General features: G+C 40.6%; 2 protein-coding genes across 6 annotated transcripts; one reads left to right on the top strand and one right to left on the bottom strand.

Moving 5' to 3' along the window:
- Positions 1 to 587: 587 nt before the first annotated feature.
- Positions 588 to 4,186, bottom strand: smtnl1 (smoothelin-like 1). Its single transcript, XM_084550527.1, has 5 exons — positions 4,103 to 4,186; positions 2,513 to 3,141; positions 2,302 to 2,410; positions 2,022 to 2,173; positions 588 to 1,371 (listed from the first exon to the last, which is right to left on the bottom strand). The coding sequence occupies exons 1-5, from the start codon at positions 4,166 to 4,168 to the stop codon at positions 993 to 995; spliced, it is 1,335 nt and encodes a 444-aa protein (XP_084406653.1). The 5' UTR covers positions 4,169 to 4,186; the 3' UTR covers positions 588 to 992.
- Positions 4,187 to 7,097: 2,911 nt separating this feature from the next.
- LOC311492309 (equilibrative nucleobase transporter 1-like) lies at positions 7,098 to 24,236 on the top strand. 5 transcript variants are annotated; one of them, XM_084550555.1, is made up of 15 exons: positions 7,098 to 7,943; positions 9,687 to 9,840; positions 14,639 to 14,924; positions 15,639 to 15,768; positions 16,951 to 16,997; positions 17,095 to 17,171; positions 17,883 to 17,975; positions 18,061 to 18,200; positions 18,707 to 18,816; positions 18,938 to 19,081; positions 19,591 to 19,698; positions 20,654 to 20,840; positions 21,246 to 21,369; positions 21,468 to 21,591; positions 21,727 to 24,236. In XM_084550555.1, the coding sequence occupies exons 3-14, from the start codon at positions 14,738 to 14,740 to the stop codon at positions 21,588 to 21,590; spliced, it is 1,470 nt and encodes a 489-aa protein (XP_084406681.1). In that variant the 5' UTR covers positions 7,098 to 7,943; positions 9,687 to 9,840; positions 14,639 to 14,737; the 3' UTR covers position 21,591; positions 21,727 to 24,236. The 5 variants fall into 5 exon arrangements, with proteins under 5 accessions (XP_084406681.1, XP_084406677.1, XP_084406680.1 ...); XM_084550551.1 differs by having other exon boundaries at positions 21,468 to 21,633; XM_084550554.1 differs by lacking the exons at positions 7,098 to 7,943; positions 9,687 to 9,840 and adding an exon at positions 13,820 to 13,948 and having other exon boundaries at positions 21,468 to 21,633.
- Positions 24,237 to 24,506: the final 270 nt, after the last annotated feature.

Below are 24,506 nucleotides of genomic sequence, written 5' to 3'. Positions count from 1 at the left end.
TGCATCAACACTCATGTTTCTTAAGTTTTAAACCAACATAAATGTTATATTATTGTATTATTGTATATTATAGGACTATCTCTCAGAAGTCATCACATTTTATAAGCTTGTCATGTTTTTTATATGAAAACTAAAGGGTAAGTAAAACTGTAAAATAAATGTTGTGCTGTAGCAAATATTTTCCTCTAAATCATAATGTAGTGGAAGTAAAGTATTCAAGTACCTAAATGTTGTATGTAAGTACAGGACATTAGATATTATTAATTCATACTTCATGGAGAATTTCATTCTCCCTGTCCATTCATACACACAATAGGGAAAACACTCGGAGCAGAGGCCGTGCATGCATGTAGCCCCTGGTGATCGGTTTTGTGGTTTAGGTGCTTGCTCAACAGTGGACATAGAGCACATTCGAACCAGTGACCTCAAGGTCCCAAGTTTGCTTCTCTTTACCACTGGGCCTCAGCTCCCCCATCAGTTATTCCTTGTATTTAGAGACCTGTCAGTTGTAGCTAATTAACCATTGCTGTTATTATTAAGATTGGGAGAGCCTTTTGTTTCTGTGCCCCCGAGGTCACTCCTTCAAAAGCATGCCACAACAAGAGCTTTATTATTAAAGGCTATACAAAAAAGGAAAAAGCGGAAAAATAGAGCAATAGATCAATATACCATACAACTATCTCCTTGTTGAGCAAACAAATTTAAAATTCACAGGTTCATAATTTATTAATGTTTCCATAAACACACAGCAAATAGAGGAACCTTCTGTTTTATGTGCTCAAGACAAACATGAAAAAACAACACAGCAGTAAATGAAGAAGAAAAAAAAACACAGTCCAAACATATAATCACATTAACAGCGTTTGAGTTGAGAGTCATCCTGGTGTACCTCTTTACTGTGACAGCCAACACCAAACTAAGACTTACTCATTGTAGTACCATCAACAATCTCTTTGGTCTGTTCAGTCTTCTTGTTCGCCGTCAGTATTTTTCTAGGACTCTGCCTCAACTAACGCTTTTCCACCTTCCTCCATCTCACAACTCTTTGGTGCATCTTCCTCCTCTCCAGTTTCCTTCGTCTCGGTACCATCTCCTTGTTTCTCCTCTTGGCCGTCCATCATCTCATTCTCAGCAGACTCTTTCTCATCCTTCTCCGGTGATCCCTCTTCGGCTGCCTCGTCTCCCTTTTCTTCTCCGTCGTTACCGGCCTTGTCTTTCTCCTCCTTTTCTTTGTCCTTCCTCTCTTTCTCTATTTTGGAGAGGCTGTGGCAGAGGGACTGGACATACGTGAACACGCACTTGGAGTCTGGCCTGTTACCCATCATGAGCATGTCTTCCACTTCCAGCAGAGGGTAGCAGTCAGCCATGGTCCTGGCAGAGGGAGGCAGTGACAGAGGAAAAGAAAGGAAAGAAGTGAGGTGTGACAGTTGCAGTTACTCCTCTTATTACTAATTTTTCTATAAATGTGCGAAACATCACAATCAACAGTGCAACCAGCCACTGTTGAGGCTGACATCAAATGTCTTGGTGAGAAGGAGCCCTCTTTGACGGATGCTTTTAATAATCAAGAACAAATTCAGGTCATCTTCTCGTTAAGACATCCTTCCATGAATCAGATTCAGGTTTGGAAAAAAACTGGGTGCATTAAGCTTATCCAGCATGCAATGCTCAAAAGTGACAGGATTCTTTTTGAAAGTTTAACAAACATCATATACAAAATGCTGCACCAGCTTGTCACTAACTGTGTTCTGTCTGCTGACTAGAGCAGCAGATGTGTTTATCACTGTCACATTGTTATTTGATGCAACATCACCGTGAATATATCCAGTTTTATTTCACATCTTAGACTTTATCTTATATATGTGTCTCTATACTTTTCCTTTTTATTTATTGGTCTTATAATGTTTTAATTGTGTTTGATATCTTTACATTGTCTGACCACATAAAAATATCTCCATGTGGGGCATTAAAGAACCGAACTGCTGGTAGAAATGAAAGGAAGAGAATTAAAAAGTTCATACTCTGCAGTTTGGAAGGCCAGGGTGAAGTTTTTCTCCCTCTCCGCTGGATTCAATGAGCTGTAGTCAAAAGCGTCTGGAAAGAAACGGTGGATCAGAGCACAGAACGCCATCCCGTCACACCAGGACGATGAGAAGTTTTCTATGTTGATGCCCTACAAAGAACAAGGGACAGAAAGTCAGCAAATCCAGAGAGATGTCATCTTTTATTAGGTCCTAAATCTAGTGAACGTATGTGGATGTTTCGTGGATCTGACACGTTAAGATTTAGTGCTGAACTCACCACATAGTTGCGGGTCTTGTTGCGACACCACTGAAGAATCTTCTCTTTGATAGACGCTCCCGTAGCCGCAGCAGAAGATGATCTCTGAATTTTGAAGTTGCGAGGTGCCCTACAAATGTCACAGTATTACACAGTTTGTCATTAAACCTGTATCGGAGCATATTTTAACGTCACTCTCTGAACTTATTTGAGGTGTCATGACAAGACTCACTCTGGTGCACCTTTCTGGAACTTGGCAATAATGTCATTTTTAGCAGCTGCTCTAATCGAGCGTGCAGAAGGTCTTGGTCTGGAGAGAGAGGCGGGAGGAGGGCCACTCTTTCTTTTGGGCTTCCCTTGTTTTTCCGCCTCTTTAGTTTTCCCGATGTCTTTCGTCTCAGCGTTAACCTCTTTGACTTGTTTTTTCTTCTCTGTCTCTTTTGCCTCTTTTTCAGTCACATCTTTCTCTTCTGCCTTTTCCCCTTCCTCACATGTACTCGTCTCTTTGTCTTTGTCCTTCACCTCCTCTCCAGTCTCGCAACTCTGGCTCTCTTCCAGCTGCCCTCCTTTCTTTTCTTCTTCTGCCTCTCCCTCCTCATTGTTTCCTCCACTTGTTGTTTCGGGATCTTTCACATCAACAACAGCAGATGATTCGTCTTTATCTTGTCCGGCCTCTTCAGTGTCGCCTTCTGCAGGCTTTGACAGGGTGGGGGACTCGTTACTATCTCCAGCACCGGCCTCCTCTTCTCCTGTCTGCTCTGTTGCTGTATCTGCCTCACCCTTCTCCCCCTCCTCCATTAACCCCTGACCTTCTGCTGTCTCATCAGGGGCTTTATTCTCCACCAGCTCCGGGCCGCCTTCCTGGACAACAAGAAAACAAGGTGTATTTTATAGCTGAGGGATTTCACAGTGCACGTCTTTGTTTAACCCTTAGATCTGCTGACAGTACTTTACACTATATACTTATAACTGGTATCTGTCACATTAACATCAATTCTTTCATGTTCTATAGTTGTATATTTTCTCCCAGATGTTGACATTAGTAACCCAGCTCACTTCTGCCTTTAAATATGTTCGCAATATTTGTGATCAGTCACATGTTTTATCATCACCGTGACTCAGAGCAGCATCTTCCTCATTTCATTCAGTCATTAATTTTGCTCATAAGTCTGGCTTGTAGAGGTTTTCAGTTTGTTTATTTCCACCAACAATCCTTGCATTTAATTGGCAACGTTGACTCGATAATAAAACAGAAACATGAGTGGTGGCCTTCTCCACTATAGAGATAATGTAAGTTTAATCTTAACTGGTTTTCAAACACAAAGAAGGTTCAATTAATTCGGTGACAATTCATTTGAATAATTATGATGAACACGGCCTCTGTTTGAACAGTAGTATTATGTAAGATGCAGGCCCTACTAATATTAGCATCCACACTTTGCTCTTAGGATATCATGGTCGTTGTAATGTGAGACCTGAAGCCCCAGTCTGGGATTTATCGAGTATCTCACACCAGGTCAGACCTTGCAGCGGTGACTCATCAGCGGCAATAGGAAACTTCACTGTGTGTGCTCTGTGTGCATTACTTTGCATAACTCGTGTGTGTGTGTGTGTGTCTGCCAGGGGTAAGAACAGGTGTTGCACAGTAAATGCATCCAAAATCACTTCTACTGTCCTGCCGTCCCAACGTAACACCTCCCTTGGCCAGAAGTATTCATAATATTTATTCCTGGTATGAAACACAATGCCAGTCACTGTGGATTTTTACAGATAGGAAAATGTCCTGTCCGTATTTTAGTATGAACATGCAAATAACACGGACCTGGCAGTTGTTGTTGTTGTTGTCGTCAGTCTGACTTGTCTCCTGGCTGGCCGGTTCTCCATCCATGTTGTGCGTTCAGGAGTTTCAAACAATCCCTTGTGCCTTTCCTAAAAAGTTTTCATTCAGTCAAAGGTGAATCCTCTTCATGGGACTACTGCTCAGTGTCTCTCTGTCTCTGCTTTTCACTACTATACTTTGCCTCCCCGTCTCCTTTCTCCCCCTCTCTGTCAGCGCTGCCCCGTGTTTGTGATGTGTATGTTGGTTTGTGGATGTCCGCCTTCGCCCCCTTCGCCCGACACCCCCACCTTTGGCTTTGTGAGGATTCCTGCGCTTCTTTATCTGACCTTTTAAACAACACAGGCTCCCAAAATAGACACAGTGACATAGGCCCGGTCCTGCGGGCCGGACAGCTGCGTCTGCTGTGGAAACCGTGCTAGTATACACACACATACCCACGTGGGTACCGGCATGGAGTCCATTATCCATGCTTGTTCTTTTACATGAAATACAGACACAATACAGATGTTTCCTTTGCTGTAAAGCGGTAATATGGATGCAGTATCATAGAGCTGGGATGTTTGGTTGAGTGCAATTACAAGGAGTAGTTCAACAGTTGTTTTTCACAAATACATTTGTTTAAATGAAAGGATCCTTAGCAGCTTTGACGTCTTTGCACTAAACATGAACATTGAGCAGTGAGTTGATTATCTTGAGTTAGCAAAAATACTGGAACAATGTGAAACAACTAGCCTGGCTTGGTTTTAAGTAACAAAATCCACCAATCAGCGCCTCTAAAATAATGATATATACCACATTTGCTACCACATTATTTCATACAATTTAGTGCCATAGTATTTCTTTATAGTGACTTCCTGGAGTCAGAAAAGTTACCGCGCCCACTAAGACATATTGTATGTTGGGTTTTTTCAATAATAAAATATTTTTATTCAAAAGAAAATGTATGTCAGACGATGCACCATCAAGTTTACTGTCTGAAGTAGTCAAATAGCATATAGCATACATACAAAATAAAGTAGAAACATGGTTAAACCGTAGTATATCACTTGTATAGCTTCTCAACTCAGCCAGTAAAACGCCAGATCAAGGTCTGCTCATTCAACACAAAACAGATGGTTTTAAAAATAAAGGTCTAACTCTGTCTGTCATTATCCCCTCCTGCCTTCTCTGCCCTTCTGTCTACGTCTTGGGGGCTATAAATATGTCAACGCGTTCTTGTGCATGTCTCTGCCTCCTTCCTTCCTGTGGCCCAATCACTAAACCACAACTTGGCATCTGTTGCACCTCGGATGTGACCAGCTTGATGCTGAAAAAAAAAAAGAAAAAAAAGAGGCAGTTATTTACATTTAGATATACATTTAGACTATAACAAAGACTGCAATAGATGACAGTCTGTCTGTGCTTACATGTGCGATTTGTGGGCGCCAAAAAAAAAAGAAAAGAAAAAGAGTGTGTGTCCGTGGGTGGGGTTAAATTGTAGCACGTGAAAGCTGCATCCCAAATCATTGTTTTTGCCTCCTGTCATTTATAATTTCATCACTTACCTAAAGATGTGTCTGTCTTTACTTGTCATATTCTGAACTTCCTTTCAGGACAAAAATGTTATACAGTATATACAATAAATGTCAAAGTTAGTGGTTATCATTGGGGTCATAGAGGTCTCTAGGAATTGAATGTATGCCAATCTATGAGTATGTAAGTGGTTTGAGAGCACATTGGGGGAAACGTTTGTAGACAAGTCAACAAGATGAAAAGAATGAAAAGCATTGTTCTTTGTGAATCATTAGTAATTATATTCTCACAGTGCATATATATTGATCACAGGGCTACAGGGTGTTTGGCATCAACATAATGTCAGGAAAAAAAAGTCAGAGGGTCTGTCACTGAGCCACAAGATCTGCAGATCTGGGCGGCAATGGTATTATAGAGGACTGATCTTGATTCAAGATCCTCATGTGAACTGGATATGTGTAGTGTTTTTTCTGTGTGAGAACCTGAAGCAGCTGCCAGTTATTTTTTATGACTTACACAGCCCTCCGTGGGAAACCATACGAGTTTGAACATAACCTTCTGATCTGAGCGAGGCATGGATTAACGCAAAAATGACTAAGCAGCACTACCTGGTTATGCAGAGCTGGTACGAAGCCCCGGACAAGTTTATAAGAACAAGACCCAACAGATTCGGCCTCCACTCTCTGAACAACAGGGTGACAGAGACTGGATTCTGTTTTAGGTTTGCAGATATATTCAACATGTTTGCACACAGCATTGTTAAGCTTAAGGCCAGGTGAGAACCATCTGGATGGTGGAGTCTGGAGACAGAAATAGCAACAGCATTTGTATAACTGCAAGGCCTACTGTATGTCAGCATTACAGACAGATAGTCACCTGAACCAGGCCTAACTAAACTTTATAAAAGATAAGTTTAAAGCCTAATCTTAAAGGTACAGTGGGTGTCTCTACTCACTACTTAAACTCGTCAGTTGTCTTAATCTGCAGCCTCGATGATGAATCATCTTCTGATTGGCTGCTGTGACGGAATAAACACAGATAGATGGGTAGATAGATGCAGAGTTTTCCAGACTGATTTCTTGTAGCTGGAAAGATTTGATGTAGCGTTCCTTTAGACAATGAAGTTGCCTGAGCCTTTTATGGAAAATTCTCCGTTGTCTGACCAGTATGTGGCGCAGACGAGGGTAAGGGTTATCCATGATTGATAACAGTTTGTCCTCCTCTCTACCACCACTTTGAAGTCTCCTGTCTGCAGCCAGTGACAGAGCCAGCCTTCCTCATCTGTTTGTTCGGTCTGTTGGTGTCACCGGCTGCAATGCTGCCCCCCTCAGAGGACCACAGTGGAGAAAGGAGAGCAGGTAACGGAAGACTATTAAAGCATTTCCAGCATCTTGGTGCACACATTGAAGGATCTCAGCTTCAGATTTAATCTTTGCTATGTGTAGTCAGTCTGAGGTAAAGAAAAAATAAGTGAGCAGTTTCTTTACTTAAGGGGAAGAACAGTAACTTTTCAGATAGAGGTCCTGTTTCAGAATACCAGCTATAAAGGTGAAAACTGAAAGAAAATAATTCTGATTATTTTAATTTTCTTGTTCTTACATTTATTTTACTACTAGTGCAATGTGTTATACAGAGATGGCATCTATATAGATGCTTCACGGTTTTTACATTAAATATTATTTAGAATATATTATTATCTTATTCTTATGTAACATACGTTTCACTAGTTTCACCGCAGGGACCTATACTGTATTTATTCATGAAAGAAATGCAATTTTATGTGTGCTCACAGGGGGGCGCCAAAAGACCAAGTGTGGTTTTATTCTCACAGCGGCTTCCTAGTGAATTAACGTTGCAATACGAATACGGTTTAAAATGAAGGTGCTTTACATTTACTTTTACATTTACAATTAATCATGCGACTCTTGGTGGTCAACTGGTTAGATGTAGTGTGTAAGGCTAATTGGTTTAGATATGTTAAATTATGAGTCCACCCCAACAGGTGCAGAGTTTTTCTTTTGTTTTGTTTGTTTGTTTTCAAATTTATTGTCCAGCCTTAAAGCACGTGTAATATTTTATTTTAATTTATTTTAGGACATTTGGACCTAGGGGAGGCACAGAGAGATCAGAGATACAGTCTATGGATGTGAGCAGCAGAGCAGCTTTGTTTTTTTTCCTTCTTCCTCTCACGTTGACGTCATCCGGACCCTCCCCTCATCCCTGGAGCTCCATACATCTGACATAAACTCAGGACGAACAATGTGTGGATTTTTATGGACAATGGGATCGCGGTAGGAGATCACAGCGCCACGTAAGTGTGTATATCCTCCCATGCAGAGACATCAAAAAGCTATAGGCTCAAATAGATCTGAAGCGTTTCTAACGTGACGCTCGGCGGCTGTGAATGTGGGACACCGTTCAGCGCACCGGCTATGACACAGGACATCAAGACTGTCAAGGCTGGCCTGTGTCTTGATGATGCTGCACCAAGCAGCAATGAATTGTCTGTAACACCAAGTCTAATCATTATCTAGCACAGTGGTTTTCAAAGTGGGGGCCGCGACCCCCTGGGGGCCGCCAGGGGGCGCTAGTGGGGCCCCAGACAATTGGAGGGAACATAAGAAAAAAAAATTGCAAAAATAAAAAAATATAATCTAATTATTTTTTAAATCATTGTCTTCATTCATTCATCTTCTGTAACCGCTTCCTGTGAAGGGTCGCGGGGTCTGCTCCTCAAGCTAGCGTGTAGCTAGCGCAAAACGGACAGGTTGTTGTTGACAAGAAAGAGACCGAAGGAACAGACCAACAGCCCTGCTGTGGAGGACACTGCTGCAAAAAAACTAAGAACTCCTGGCCAACTAAAATCAGAACATATGAGGCAGCACTTATGCTAAACAAATGTAATAGTTATTTAATAGTGAATAAAAGTAAGAAAAAAACATTCTAAAAGTTGATGTTTCTTTACATATTTTGTAGCATTGTCTGTGGGTTTGCAAATTGGGTCCTCGGCCAAGAAGCAAATGCTGTTTGGGGGGCTTTGGCATGGAAAATTTTGGCAACCCCTGATCTAGCATACAGAAATGAAAATCCTGCTCCTCGTTTACATTAACTGAAACCAGGATAATGTCTTTTACATGCAGGTTGAAATCACCTGCAACAGCTAACTAAGTCAGATGTTTGGATAGATGGATTTATTTAAATGCAAACTAAATCCCATAATCGAGAGGCCATAATTATTTTATGATGTTATTTATGTTTGCTTAAAGGATTTGGCTTTCAAAACAGTAGCAAAGAACTCATGGGAATACTGCCTCATGCTTTGCTTGCTACAATCATCCTCACTTCTCATGGCCTTGATGAGATCGGGGCTTCAGCTCTCGGTTGCAGACAAAACAAGACGATATCTTATTTAGTTTCAGCCTTATTGTTCTTCTAATGAAGATTAGCAAGTGGAAACATTTTACTATAAAAGATCATAACATGCTGAAGTCTCATGATCTTACCATCAAGGTTGATTTATAAGAAGTGTCACTGCACTCTTATGAAATCTACATTTTGAAAATGTAAAAATAATGCTAATAATGGATGAAAATAGTGACTAAAGTAAAGTGATCAACTATTCATTTGTTATATTTATGTCTTTGTTGTATTCTTTATGTTCAGGATCATTAAGGCGTTGTACACCAGATAAAGATGTGCACTCACAAACTACTATGCACCGTATGTAAGACTTGTCAATAAACCAACTCCCATTGACCCAGGTGTGGTAGTTTTCTGAGCCTCTGTGCTCCTGAACTTTCTAAACATTAACCAGTTGTGTGTTTAACCCTTGAAGGGCAGGCACACATTGATTACTTAATACCTTGAACCTCACATTCGGTTCATTTCAATGAGTCTTGTTTAGTTCACATGTTTCATCAGTTCAGTTAAAATGTTTTTGTTTTTTTTGTCTTTGAGGGATTTCAAATATCATAGCATTATTTGGGATGTTCTCACCAAATGATCCCGTAAGTCAAATGTGGCATTTCATCTTTAGCTTTCTCTTTCCCCTTAGCGTTTTCAGAAAGAAGAAGTGCTATGGAGAAAGAGAATCCCGTGGTTCGTCTCTATTTTGGCTTCATCTTTTATGAAACATGGAGATGAGGACATCTGATCATTCACTGCCCAAGAAGTTGCTGATGTTGGCACTTTCCCTGATGGTAGGAATGGTGAGTGTTTGACTGCTTGTTACGCAAATACAGAAACACATGCACATGTTTCCATCACTTCAGAGAACGTAGAGTTGATTTACATACATTTTCTGGAAACCTACTTAAACGCTCACGTTGACCTAAACCTAACCGTCTGAATCACCAAACCTTTAAGCTCCTGCATAATATTAATGCTAATTGGCGAATGTGGCGTCAAATAAAAAAAAAAAAAAAGTCTAGCACAGTCAGATGAGACAATTTCTGTACTTGAAATATTAAGCGATAGCTAGCTGGTGATTAGCTTAGTTTAGTTTAACTTAGCTTATCACAGCAAACTGGAAAGAGCCAGTCTGACTTTGCTTAAAGTTAACAACAATGAAAGATAATTGAAAGGCAACCAACAGAGAGCCATCAAGGAATAACCGGCCGCACAACCCCTGTGAAACAACCTTATTGTACATGTTCGTTTTGCACGAATTAAATTTTATTTTACATGTCAATTAATGAGCCGATTAATTAATTTTTAGCATGTCTATAGAACTAATGTTGTTGTGTCCAGTTTTCATGCTAAGGTACGCTAACTAACCGCTGGTTCTAGCTCCATACTTACTATGGTACAACCTTCTCATTTTCAGAAATCTAACAGAACCAAATTGGTGGATATGAGGGGAGGGGAATGAAATATACAAGTCTTCTCCAGGTCTACCAACATCAAGCAATATCGTACTAACGTTACCTATGAAAGTGATATTTCAGGAATACCTTGGAAGAATTTCCTCAAATTTGGCGAAAGTCCTCTTAGACTCAAGAAAGAAGTGACTATATTTTCTCAAAGGTTAAAGGTCACTAACTCCACAACAGATGTTTGGATAAAGATAGGGCAACATGATATCTCCAAAAGGTCAGCTTCACAGTGACACTATAATATTCTGTAAAAATTCTTCCAGTCTCCACACATACAGTACAATGCAGTATATTATAAGTCTGGACAGATATGGAGCAAAATTGAATAGTTGGTGGAGGAAGAAAACTTCAAGGCACTAGTTTTAATGCTTGACTTGAATCTCAAAGTAAGGCAGTTAGTGATATCAGTAAATTAGATAGCCGTCTGCTCTCCGTAGGTATCATGGCACTGATGTTTAAATCTGTCTGAGCGCGTTTAGGTCTTCTTGTCCATGTTGGTTTGAAAGCTGACATTCCCATGCTGGTCATATATCCATGTAGCCCTGTTCAACAATATGGCTGTTATACAGTATGTGTGATGTTTCCACACTGTGGCTTCAAACACATGTCAAAATGACTCAATCAATGCTGTTTTTATGAAAAGCTCAAATAACGCCATCATTGTCCTTTAACCTAGAGTTACTTATGATTAGAGAGAAGTCATGTGTTTCAAGACATATGCTGATCTTTGGGGTTGGTATCCCGGGGCTCTTGCTACACCCACATGTAAGGGAGTGATGCCTGTTAGCTGTTGATCTCTGGTTTTAGGAAGTGCGTAAAGCCTGGTTGCGTGCCACAGTGTGTATGTGTGTGTAAATAGATCTGTGTCTTGTGATGAGATGACGATATTAGTCAACTATACATCCTGAGGTTGTATAGCAGTGGTTTACAACTGCACTCAACTCCCTATTCACCCTAAGCCAGCTGCTGGATCCTCCTGGCACAAAAAGTGAACATCAAAGTGAATGAGGGCTGAACATTATGAGGAGTATCTGGGCCTACTAATGAACATTATGCAGAGTATCCAGGCCTACTAATGAACATTATGTAAGCGTATGTGCTCTGACTGCTCATCTGCCATAGCAACAGTGACACAACGTCAACCCACTAAATGCAAATGGATGCAGTATTAGTTACTGAAACAACTACAAGATTGATTCCTTTTATCGTAATGTCACTGTGGCCGTTTTACATTAAAGTCTAGAAAATTAAATCAGTGAAATCAATTTAATCAGTGAAATCAACCAATATCGCCCAACAAAGTGATAATAGTCTCCAGAGTCTAAGTGTTGTCTGCTTTAGTGGTCGTCCCTGAGGTCGTGGATAATGGCAGACTGATGCAATGATTTCAAGAATACTCAGACACTTAAAACCTATTAAAACCTAGTGCTGGAAGATACAGAGGATAAAATAAGATAAGACTAAAAAAAAAAAATGATTCACAGGCAGATGTTGGTACCTGCACGGCATTTCTGCTTGATGCACCTCCGCCAGTGCCTAAGTACCGGCTGCAGGTTCTTCAGCTGGGAGCCATCCCTCACTGATGTTTCGCCCCTTTAATCTCCAGAACATCTCAGGATGGTGACTAACTGTTTACCAAAGGGAAATTTAGTTGTTGCAGCAGCGGCTAGAGCAGCAGCAGCAGCTACAAGACAGTAAAAATACAAATTAGATACACAATAAAATAAGGTAAGAGACAAAGAAGCTATATAAGAGTAAATATATTAACAAAACCTATTTACATTCACTGTATTAAGCCTAAGTAACTAACTAACTAAACCAATCAAGGTTAAATGGGTAGAGTTAAATGGAAAAGGTGGTGGAGGCTGAATGCACATATGAACAGTAATGACACACTTCAGTAGAAATATTGGTCAAAAATGACAGTATGAAAATTACATTAGATATATGCATTGCACCAAACACCGGAACAAAATGATAAAATCATAAATAAATACATTGTGTTAAATATTAGGTGCAGTTGTTTGTTGCTGTTTTAAAGGAGAACTACTGTTTTTTACAACCTGGACCTTATTTCTAGCATAAAATACGATTGTTTACTCACCCATATAACTTTTGTGTCATTTGCACTCGTTCAGGAGATTAGATCAGCGTATATCCATATAGCGGGAGTGACAGCGCACCGAGACGCAGCCTCTGAATAACACATTACCAATACCAATATTTTGTTATGATACGCTAATGCTATTCCCCATTGAGTCCGGAGTAACATGTTATCATCATCCGGGGTCTGTAGGTCTATCTACAGACCCCGGATGATGTCTTCTGACCTGGATGATGTCATCTCTGAACTACTGCTACTGCTAGTTTTTTTCAGCATGGCTGAATATTTTTCCGATTCTGAGGTTGTGGACGAACCATATGCAAATGACACAAAAGTTACATGGGTGAGTAAACGATCTTTGCAGAAATAAGGTCCAGGTTGTAAAAAACAGTAGTTCCCCTTTAAGGGGAAACTGTTCGACACTGCAATATTTTGCCATGTAATTGTAATAACATTTGAATCTACACTTAAATAGTTTTAATGCTTGCTCACAGTTATGTTAAAAGTCTTCCTGATGTGAAGGGTAATTAGTGTTGGACTCCACTGTAGTTCATTGACCAACCTCCCCTCAGGATCTGCAATACAGTGATGTCACTCACATATGTACCATTTTTGTGAATGTCATATATCAGGAACATCTTTTGGCAGTGACAACATGTAGGCAGCCAGCGGTCAATGACCTCACATAACTCAACAAATCATATTCAAATGAGGACAAAATTTCACACAAATGTCAAATGACTAATTGATGATCAAGCTGGTCATTAAACTGAAGACTTTTACGGTAAATAGCTAAAGTTAACATGTAATTCCTGGCAGCCCTCTCATATAAATTTTTCAGTTTCAGTATTTAAAGCTTCTGTCTTGATACTGTTATGTGTCACAGTCAACCTTAACACTTAGGGTTCATGTGGGGGAAAAAAAAGTCACACTTAGAGAGAAGCCTGTTTTGACAGACAAAAGCGTTTCCTCATTTATTTTTTTTTACTTCAGCTCTCGCAATAAAATGGCTGCTCTACAGAAGTGGCTGTAACTGTCAGGTACGTTCATACTTCCAGGTTGAGTCTCGGACTTAAGCGACCTGAAACAACCAAGAGATCTCGATTTTTAAACCATCTCTTTTTCTTATTTTTATGTCACAGTGTTAAAAGTATGGATTACTCTGCAGGAGCTTACCACTAATTGCTGTTTTTTCCTCCGGGGAAGCCAGAAGCATTTGTGGAAGTCATGTGTTACTGCCGCATCCTTCTACAGGCCTGTCAACGGAGCGATAAGGCCTATCAGCGATGCTTTCTTTATACGGACCCAGTTATTACACTCAGGGCCAGTTTACACACGGTACTTGCAGAGTTTTTTTCTTTTCCTTGGGCGAGTCACATGACTTTTTGGCTAAGCGCTCCCAGCATCCACATCTGGAGTTTGTCTCATAGCTTCTGTGGCTTAGTTTTCTGGCTTGCTGGGAATGCAGGAGTGTTTATTTTCTGCAGCCAGCCGTACCCCGGGGAGAGGGATTTTCTGTGCTGCATGGCAGAGGGTGATTGAGACAGAGAAAAACATTTGGGGGAGGGAGCAGTGAGAAAGAGGAAGGAAAAGCTGCATTTAAAGCAAGAGAGTGAGGCTGGTGGAGAGCTGTGGTTTGTCAGAGCGCGTGGGGACACCCTCGGAGGCCGAACTGTGAGTGCTAGATAGCAGAACGCATGGTGTTGCAACATCGTGTTTTGCTTGCTTCAGTCTCATTCTGTTTTTCAACCTGGGGTTTTGCGGCATCGGCTTCTGAATTTGTGCTTGTCTGTTTTTGAAAGAGGAGTAACCAAATGGTCTGTATTCAGGCAGGATGTTTCGTGCCCGTTCGTTTCCATTTGTAGCTCACGTCTTGCTTGTTTAACTTTTACATTTTCCATTTAATCTGATGGCCTCTAGGACTGGTTCTTTTGGATGTAAATGAGTAGTTACTCTTACCAACTGATGTCATGACCTAATGCTCAAAGAACCCAAAACATTTCTCATGTTTATTTTCTTCTTTGATAGGCGCAGTGACCAGAGCCACTTTTGTGTATGAGTGTTGGTCTGTTCAGGTGTACGTATACTGTTGAGCGCTGGTGTGTCTGTGTGTGAGTGTGTTGGACCATGTCGGGATTTGACAAGAGCTTGCTGGTGCGACGCTACCTCACCTTTGCTACGGGTCTGGTGGAGTGTCTGTGTTTTGCCGGAGCCGTGTTTGGATGGGCTTCTCTTGTTTTTGTCCTGAAGAACGAGGGCTACTTCAGCTCTCTGTGCGTCAACGCCACTGGAGTCAATTCAACCCACACCCTAGGTAAGTCTGATGTCCTCATCTTCGTTACTTTAAATTCTAAATGTAATTTCACACTGTCCTTTTAAGCACCTGGATTTGAATAGATTTGGAATTAAATATGTATACCAATCAGGCATAACATTATGACCTTAATAAGATCTTAATATTGTGTAGGTCTCCCTTGTGCCTTCAAAACAGTTGTGACTCATCAGAGAATGGACATGGGTCTTCTGAGGGTGTCCTGTGGTGTCTGACAGCATGATGTTGTTAGTGGGGGTCTTTGGGTCCTAAGGTTTGAGGGGAGGGGCCTCTGTGGATCATCCCACAGACACAGTTTGGGATCTAGTGAATTTGGAGGCCAGGTCAACACCTTGTGCTGTTCTTCATGTTTTTTGAGTTGTTCCTAAACTGTTTTTGTGTGTGTGTCTGTGTCAGTCTGCATCCTGCTGGGGATGGCTGCTGCCATCAAGGAGTGTCATTGCTATGGGGTGGGGCTGCCTGGTCCGGTCTAGGTGGGTGGTACGTGTCTAAGTAGCATCCACATGAATGCCAGGTTCAAAGGTTTCCCAGCAGAACATTGTATTGTCACAAAGTGGTCAATGTTATTTACTTCTCCTGGTCATAATGTTATGCCTGATCTGTGTGTATATCTGTATATGTATTACATCAGACCTTTCTCATGTTTAACTTCATATTTCACTGATTCCGTCATTCTCTGATTTTATTTACCTACAGATTGCAGTGGACAAGATGAACAGTTCTCACTCATTTTCACCGTTGCCTCCTTTATGAATAACTTCATGACGCTGCCCAACGGTTTCCTCTTTGACCGCTTTGGTACTACTGTGTCTCGGCTCTTTGCAATGTGAGTCCAATGTCTTAATGAATTTGGAGCAATTAGTTAAAGGAATCATTATGTAAATGCTCAATAGAGGACTTAAAGCCCACCAGGAAATGAAATGACAAACATTGACTAGTAAACACCAGTAATGGTTGTTCATTAGTGTGATTACTGAGCAAGGTGTAACTAGTAGCTTTTCAGTTCATTTTCAGTCTGGAATTGAGGGCGTTCTGTTTTACATGCCTGCCGCTGACGTGTGGCTCAGATTAAATGACGTATCGATAAAACAGAGATGAACTTAAAATGCAATGCAGTTTTGATACCAAAAAGTAGAGCAACTCCTTCATGTGAATTTGAGTTTGTAACAGATTACTTTTGCTATAAGATTCGGTCTTTTGATTCTGCAGTGATGGGACTATCAAAGAGCCGTTTACTCCAGAAGTCTTCTGTTTTTCCAAAACCAAACACATTTTCCTCTCCTCCTTTTCCTGCACGACTGTGACTCTGTCTGCATGTTCGGGCAATTGGCTCTGGTTGTGATTCTCTGGTGTTTTCCTCTAAAGGTTTCAAAGCTATTTGATTTCAGTAACAGCTGTAGTCTCATGAGGAGGAGGAGGTGGCGAGGAAATTGTATTGTTTAAGTTTCCATTCTTGTAAAATGTTGGCGCGCATTTGGATAAATATACAGTTTGGGCTCCTGTAAAGTAAAAGGTACAGATTGAGGAAACAAAAGTCTCTTGGGGGATGTTAAGTGAAGCATCTAAGGTATCTAGTTAGGAGTTCAAAGCAAGCAGTGAAGTTCAATCGAATGTCAGATGCTTAAATATGTGGAACTGGAAAGAGGAAAAGTGCAAGAAAATGATTAAGAAATAGAAAAGTCACTTAATACATGCCTATTTTGTTGACCCAGATATGTCTAAATCCACAATAACAAACAGTCACAGAGGACATCCATATTTTTCCAATAAAAGAGGGTGGAGTGAAAATACAGAGCCAAGGAATGCAAATAGTTGGACTAGTGGATGTAGAGACGAGAGCGGATCTTTGCTTAGGACGGGCGAAGAGAAGGAAATTAAAGTCGGCCAAAGGTTCTCTAAACAGAACCTGAGGCAGACCAACCTACAAGAAGTGAACAAGTTTTAATCCTCTTTAATGTTTTAATTTTACCTGTTTAACTGTAAAAAAAAAATGTCTCTCTCTCACTAGATGTCTCTACACCATTGGTACCTTGATGGTGGCCTTCTCAACTACAGGTGAAAAACACTAGTCTGTTTGTTTCTCACGCGCCTGTCAGTAAATATCATCAAGAACAGAAAGGGTTACAAATCACTCTTCTTATTTTTCCATCAGCTCTGCCCAACCTGCTGTTCCCAGCTCTCTCCTTCCTGGCTGTGGGCGGCATCCTGTTCCTGATCACCAACATGCAGGTACTGAAACATTTACTAAGATTAAATATTGTCACTTTGAATGGATCTTCTCATGATTATCTTTACTGTTCAGTTGATTATGCTCCTATTAAACTGTGATAAACTGCCCATCACAATTTTCCAGACTTCAAGTTGACTAAAACGCCCAAATATAAAATTATATATAAAAGAGAAAAACCCTCAAACTGAAAACGTTTAATCAAATCGTTCAACATGAAAGTGGATCTCTGTTATTAATTGTGAACAGTTGGACTAAATCTCTAGGCTTCTGTCACATCCTTTCAAATCTGATGATAAAGCTTTTGAGCTCTTTCTTGAGCCTGCATGCTAAATATTCTTAAGCTCTGTCTGGATCGAGAACCACTTGTCTACAGCACTTTTGTTTTTTTCCGGAAAACTCTCATGGTTGAATTAGCTTTCTTTTCTTTTAATAAATCTGAGGTTTAATAACAAAAGGCATCAGACTGAGCCTGCCCTCAGTGCTCTTTGTGTTGAATGCACTGTCCTCTGATCTCGCTCACGATGCTGTGGGAAGAAAAAACTTTTTTGTTTTCTTTTTTTGTTTTTTAAAGGAAATTAAACCACAGCCTCAAAATCATCTCTTGCAGAAGACAGAAAGTTGGATGTAAATAGGACAGCGTCCAGTCAGAATTTCAAAGAAAGTCCCTCACAGTCAATCATTTATAACGAATTCATATTTCTCTCCTAAAGGTGGGAAACCTGTTCGGCTCACGTCGCTCCACCATCATCACTCTTTATAACGGGGCCTTTGATTCATCCTCAGCGCTCTTCCTCGTCATCAAGGTAAGGCGACAACTCTCACATTAAAAAATATATCGATGCAGCCTAAATGTACTAACAGTCGTCTCCACCATGTCTTCCTCCGTAGCTGTTACACGAGTCTGGCATCTCCCTTCGCGCCTCCTTCCTCTTTCTCTCCACCTGCAGCATCATTCACCTGCTCAGGACTTTCGTCTTGCTGCCCAAAAACTTCATCCCCTACCCGCTGCCTGATCGCTACACGTACGGGTAAGAATCCAGATCACACAGGCATCATCACATGGGCACGACACCAACTGTATATTCTGTATGTTACAGCCGAGCATGATCAAGATGTAAAAACACCATCACGTATTCTTTGTGTCGAGCGGGAAATTGAAACTTATTAAGAAGTTCAATAAAACGCAATGCTGCTACTTATTGTTGGCTTATTTTGACTTTGTTTAAAATATGGGCCACAACATCCATTTAAAAAGTAATCCACTCATTTTATAAGTTTTGGGATTATTTAAAAAAAAAAGTGAACAACTGAAAAAGAGAGAATTTAAGTCTAAGTCACTTCCTCGCCCAGTTCAGTTTCAAATATAGAAGACAACATTAATTTTTTTATGATCCCACCACTTATTGAACGTTATCCTTCATTTCCTGTTGTGTGATTATAGAATTTATAACTGTAAATCTAACTTATAAAGTAAATAAGACGTCAATGCCTTCAGTTTGTGACTGACCACTCTGTGACCTTTGACCTCTGGCAGAATGAGCTGTGGAAAACCAGAGAGTCAGAGCTCAGAGGTGGCAGCAAATGGGAATGCGGAGAGGGCGAACGAGGAAATGCCACTCAGCAAGGGCGTCCCTGCAAAGCAAGGTCTGTGCACAGAAATATGAAAGAATATTTATCTTATTCCTTTGATATAATTTATATATTCTTTACGTAATGTGTCCTCTTTGTTCCCTTCGTCTCTGTGACCTGTCCTGTCCTCCTCCAGAGAAGAGTTTCCGTGAGTGTTTGATGTCCAGGTTCTTCTTTTGGCACCTGGTCTGGTTGTCGGTGATGCAGCTCAGGCATTACCTGTTCATCGGCACCCTCAACCCCATGCTGCAGAGGCTGACGGCCGGAGAGTCCACGCTGGGTAAACACATGCAGCACCTCACTACCTCACTGCCAGAACTAAAATGAACGTTGTGTACAATTAGCTGATGAAGTTCAGTAAATACTTTCTAGTTAGCCTCTAATTCTACACATAACTGGTCTTGGATGGACACTAATGTGCCTCACTGATACCTGGTGAAAAATGTAGCTAAGTAATTATGATTTGTGTCAGTGTACAGAATATATTTATATAAACATTTACACAACTACAGTTTCTCTTTTACTTATTTCATGGAAAGCACTAAAAAGCATCAAGCACTTTATCTTATGCTAACACATTCTGTTTAATCGAGTAACTGACTGTGTATACAAATCACTTTACAGCAGTGTTACCAGCTAAACTTTAAATCTTTGTGGTAAAAACAGCCGTGACCTTAACTTTAAAAAATCTTTCCTTGCTTTGTGAAGCTTTTCTTTGGCCGTTAATCTCACTTTTGTGCAGACTTGGCAGACTGCGAGCTGCAAATCATCGTCTGTTTTTCTCTGCAGTGAGCCAGTACACGAATGCCTTTGCCATCTCGCAGTTGTGTGGCGTGCTGTGTGCTCCCTGGAACGGCCTCATCATGGACAGACTCAAGAAGAAACCTCGTGCTGCAGGTAACACACTAACACTGACTAATATGAATATATAAAATGGACAATATCCGTGGCAGACCTGCTATGGGTGAGTCGTGGGTGAGCCAGCATGCAAAGCAGACTCTAAACAGCAGTCTGGCAACACAAAGAATCAACCTTGTGTTCATTTTGAATATGAGTTGCATAATGGTTTCTGCTGGTCCCGCCGGTTTTCACATTTTTCAATTTTCAGACAGAGAAAGCATAAACCCAAGCACAAAAGAGATTTTTATTAGGTAATAACCTAAAATAAAAACATTTAATGGCTTTAAAATATTAAGAATCCTTAATGAGAAGACTGACAAAACGTCAAACGTCGTTTGCACATACATATTTACTCAGGGCTGGCACATTGAAATATTATAAGAACAATGTGGACCTGTTTTTAATAGCCAAAAAGCCCAGAAAAAAAAAGAACCTCTACCGTCTTTAGTCCTCTGCCTCATCTGAGGTTGTCGTCTCAGGATTACCAAATGAGTGCAGGTTTTTACAAGGAGAGTCTCTTTGACATGTACTCTAAGTGAAGTGCTTTTAGCGAGATGAATAGGATCTTAAAATCAATTCTTAAAACCCTTGGCAGCAAGTGTAGGAGCTTTTAAATGAATTTCGTTCCTGCGTCAGTATTAAAAGTCCAGTTGGAGGTTTAGTAATTAAATTTGGATTCATGCCACTCAAGAGGCTGCTTAATGTTTCAATGTAAACTGAACAAATTCTGGTAGTAATTCTTAGATGTTAGTAACAGGACTTGGCATGATTCATTGGACAATGTCTTGGCCAAATTTAAATACGTTACAACACTGATGTCCTGGCTGAGCCATCGCTACTTATTTCCAAGACTAAATTAGGTGCAATGTTTAGTTGGAATAAACCTGTTCTCTATGTGTCGCCACTTTATTGATTTTCCCTTTTCACTTTGTGCATTTTTTTTTGTTTACAGGAGAGACCGAGCAGGACGTGGACTTGCGGGCCTCCGTCCTTTCCCTCTTCCTGACAGCGCTGCAGTGCTTGCTGTTTTCTGTTTGTGCCTCAACCCCCTTCCTGCCGCTTCAGTACCTCACCTTCGTCCTGCAGGTCCTCAACCGCTCCTTCCTCTACGGCGGCAACGCAGCCTTCATCAGTGTGGCGTGAGTATCGACTAGCCCACTCGAACAAGTACACACAGGCCCGTTTGTGGCCGACATGTTTCTGAGGTGGGCAGTGTCACTCAATAATTTATCTGCTCCATGTTTTTTTTATGTCTATCTGCTTGTCACGAAGATGCATCAAGGCACTTTACGATATTCAGAATACAGATTTATTTGTTGTAATATACATTGCATACAAACATATTTGTATATCATGAATGTATTTCGTAATTTGTCACTGATTTTCTTGGCCAGGAGATTTTTAATCTTAATGATGTTTTACTGATTTAGTAAGAAGAAACATTAGATTTGAAATAAGGTGTTAATTGAAGTATAGCTTATATTTTCTTAAGGTGTGTTTTAATGCTAATCCTTTTCCTCTTCACCCTATTTGTTTGCATGTAGTTTCCCGTCATGCCACTTTGGGAAGCTGTATGGTCTGGTCATGGCTCTGTCTGCGGTGTTTTCACTGCTGCAGTATCCCTGCTTCGCTCTGGTGAAAGGAGCTCTGAACGGAGATCCTTTATATGTGAGTACATTTCATGCATCATAAGAACTAAGTTCTTAGTATCTTATCTGTGAGCCCTCCTCACGCTGCTTCCTCCCTCTCCCTTCATGCTTCGGCAGGTGAACATCGGTCTGACGCTGCTCAGCCTGCTGGCCTTCATTCATCCCCTCTCTGTCTACCTGCACTGTCGAAAAGTTTCCTCCCAGCGGACCAAGAACAAACCTGACAGCGCCTCCTCTTAAAGTCTGTAAAATCACTTCAATGTCTAACGCTTAAACACCACCAGTGAGTGACACTGTTACCTCTTCGTTTATTTCTGCTCACATGACTGAGCAGAGATTTGAACAGACGAGATCTTTTTTTTTTTTTTTTCTCCAGGCTCCGTTGGAAATAAAATAATAGATACTACCAAGAAGTGCCAAGTGAAAAGATTCACATAAAAAGAAAAAACAAATATCCCTGCTCTCCCTGGTCTTCACTGCAGCTGCCCTCAACTTTTGCTTGGGGGGGTGGGGGGTCTCTCTGCCGGTTGTTCTGTTTTTTTTACTGGTTTTCAAGAGGAATGTTGCTTCTCAACCTGAAAAGCTTATTTGTTTGTACATTTGGTTGAACCGGTGCACAGAGATGTGTCCATCTCTGCGTTCGCCTTGTTGCTTCTGTCAGCTGTGTGAAACATGTCTCTACACTGTTGCCTTTCTATAATTTTACTGGAGACAGATTTTTGTAATCTGCCAACTGCCAGAGGGCCTTTCCATTTCTCAGTATTTCACTGAGTTTGTATCTTGTTGTAAATCCTCCTACATTGTGGTGGTAAACTCTTGGTCGACGAAAAGGATCGCCTACGTCCTTGACTTACTGCACAGTCATACACGTTTTTTTCTCCACCATGCACATGATTTTCTGAAGACTTGTGTCTTCCAGGCCATTTTTTTTCTCTTTCATTTGCACATGCTTTTATTATAAAAACAAATGTCTGGAGCCTATCCCAGCTGTCAGTGGGCGAGAGGTGGGGTACACCCTGGACAGGTCGCCAGTCTATCGCAGGGCTAACATAGAGAGACAGAGACAGCCACACTCGCACCTACGGGCAATTTAGAATTACAAGCATGTCTTTGGACGGTAGGAAGAAGTTGGAGTACCAGGAGAGAACCTACATGCAAATATTTTTGAATATTTGCAATTGTAATTCTGTGCATTACAAGCACATACTTCTCACACAGTTCTTTCAGTTTTGTGGTTTGTCTGCTCATATGCAGTCAAAGAAACACTGTAATATGGCACTTTATCGTAGTATCTATTTTTAATTCAAGTAGTGAAGGACAGACCCCTAAGGACCAAATATTTATTGGGTTGTATCCAATTTTAGTCTCCAATTGAGTGCTTGCAGATGCATTTAAGATTGTAGTACAGGGTTATGTGAGGTTTCAGGTACGGTCACTCGGCACCCTTCGTGCATGTTCACTGTTAAACTGAATGCAGCTTTAATATTTACAGAAGATATTCTGGTATATCTAACCTTTTACCTCCCAGACATAATTTTATTCAGTCACCATTCTTATTTGCACTCAGCAATCTGATGGAGATATTGAATAGCTGAATATTTTTCTTTTACAAGTTTAAAGTTTCACCCTGCCGCTCGCCCGATGACAGCTGGGATAGGCTCCAGCAGACCCCGCGACCCTTAACAGGAATAAGCGGTTACAGAAGATGAATGAATGAATGAATTTTAAAGTTTCAGCCGATGCTTGGTTGTTTCCTGAAGCATATAACACACGGTGCTAATGTGCTTTTTGAAAACCCATCTTATTTCCTCGTCCTGGCTTCCATAATCCTATATTTCAGTAACTGTGAGAAGACTTATGTTGCCTTTGTTATGCTTATTATTTGAAATATCCATTGCATTTTTTTATGTTATTTGTAATACTAACTGCCTGTGGTTCTGGATGAAGGGCGCCAAATAACAACACATATAAGTGTAAAAACCTATAGATTTTACAGACAGATATAGATAGAGATATATTTTAGCCTTAAAAGCGAGTAATGGACCAACACTGTTAAGTGCAGTGACATCTTAAGGGATGTTTGGAATCAGTCTGTGATAAATATTAAGTGTAAAACAGTGAAGCCTCTCTGTTAGGATAGAGATCCTGACAGCAGCTCAGTCCAGGTCACGGCTCTGCCATCTGCTGGCTTCACAGTGGACCTGTTCTGTTAGACGCTACGACTGAAACCAGCAGTAAGATAATGCAGCTTTGTTTGCTTCCAGCATATAAAGTCTCAGGTGTTAAATTGGGGACTTTCGAGCCATGAAGGATTTTGTTTATGAATGTACTGTATCGTAGCTAATGTTGACATGTGAAAGATTATAAAGGGAAACACTATATTTCTGTTCCAGGTTGACAGTATTATTCAACTAGTGCCAAAACATACATGGTTGTAATGCTTGTAAAATGGAATTATAAATATGCAAACTGCAGTGTCAATGAAATATGTGTTTTGATACTACCTTTAGTGATGTAATAAAGGGATTCTTGTTCTTGAAATGTACATTAGTCTCCCCAAAAAAATATATTGTTTCCTTTCATGTGAGACACTTGCATACTGGCCAGTAACCACGTGTAAAGTTGGAATAAAAAGCAAAAGTGTCATCTGTCAAGCAGATCAACTATAAATTAAACAGGCGTTGTGAATGTAGGTTTTACATGCAAACATCCGACAGTATTTTGAATTAACGCCGGAGCGCTAATTAAAGGGTGATTCCACAAATCCAGTGTCTGTCCATGTGTTTCTGTTGCACTTTTGATTAATGGTTAATGTAGTGAATTCATTGGGATCCACAGGGTCTACTCCTCAAAATGCTTAATGAAGATTAAAGCGTCAGTGCAACCACTTACAGTATGCAAAATGACAATTAAAGATACAATGACTCCACCAACTTCACACATCAAGATAAGTTCACATAAAAGAAATAGCTGTGGTGGCGTGATCAGGTTTATCTCCTAAGACAAAAGATAAAAAATAAATGCATGACAAACGAGGTGTGAAGTATAAATGATTTAAGATGAGATTTACAGGGTAATGACACTCTAAGGGAAGATACAACTGAGTTGCATTTTGGGATTATAAATTTGGATATCTTGGCCTCTGCTGCACAGATT

This window comes from Chelon labrosus (genome assembly GCF_963514085.1).
Source record: "Chelon labrosus genome assembly, chromosome: 8".
Lineage (NCBI taxonomy): Eukaryota > Metazoa > Chordata > Actinopteri > Mugiliformes > Mugilidae > Chelon > Chelon labrosus.
Note: the sequence above shows the minus strand (reverse complement) of the source record. Positions and strands in the feature narration are given on the sequence as shown.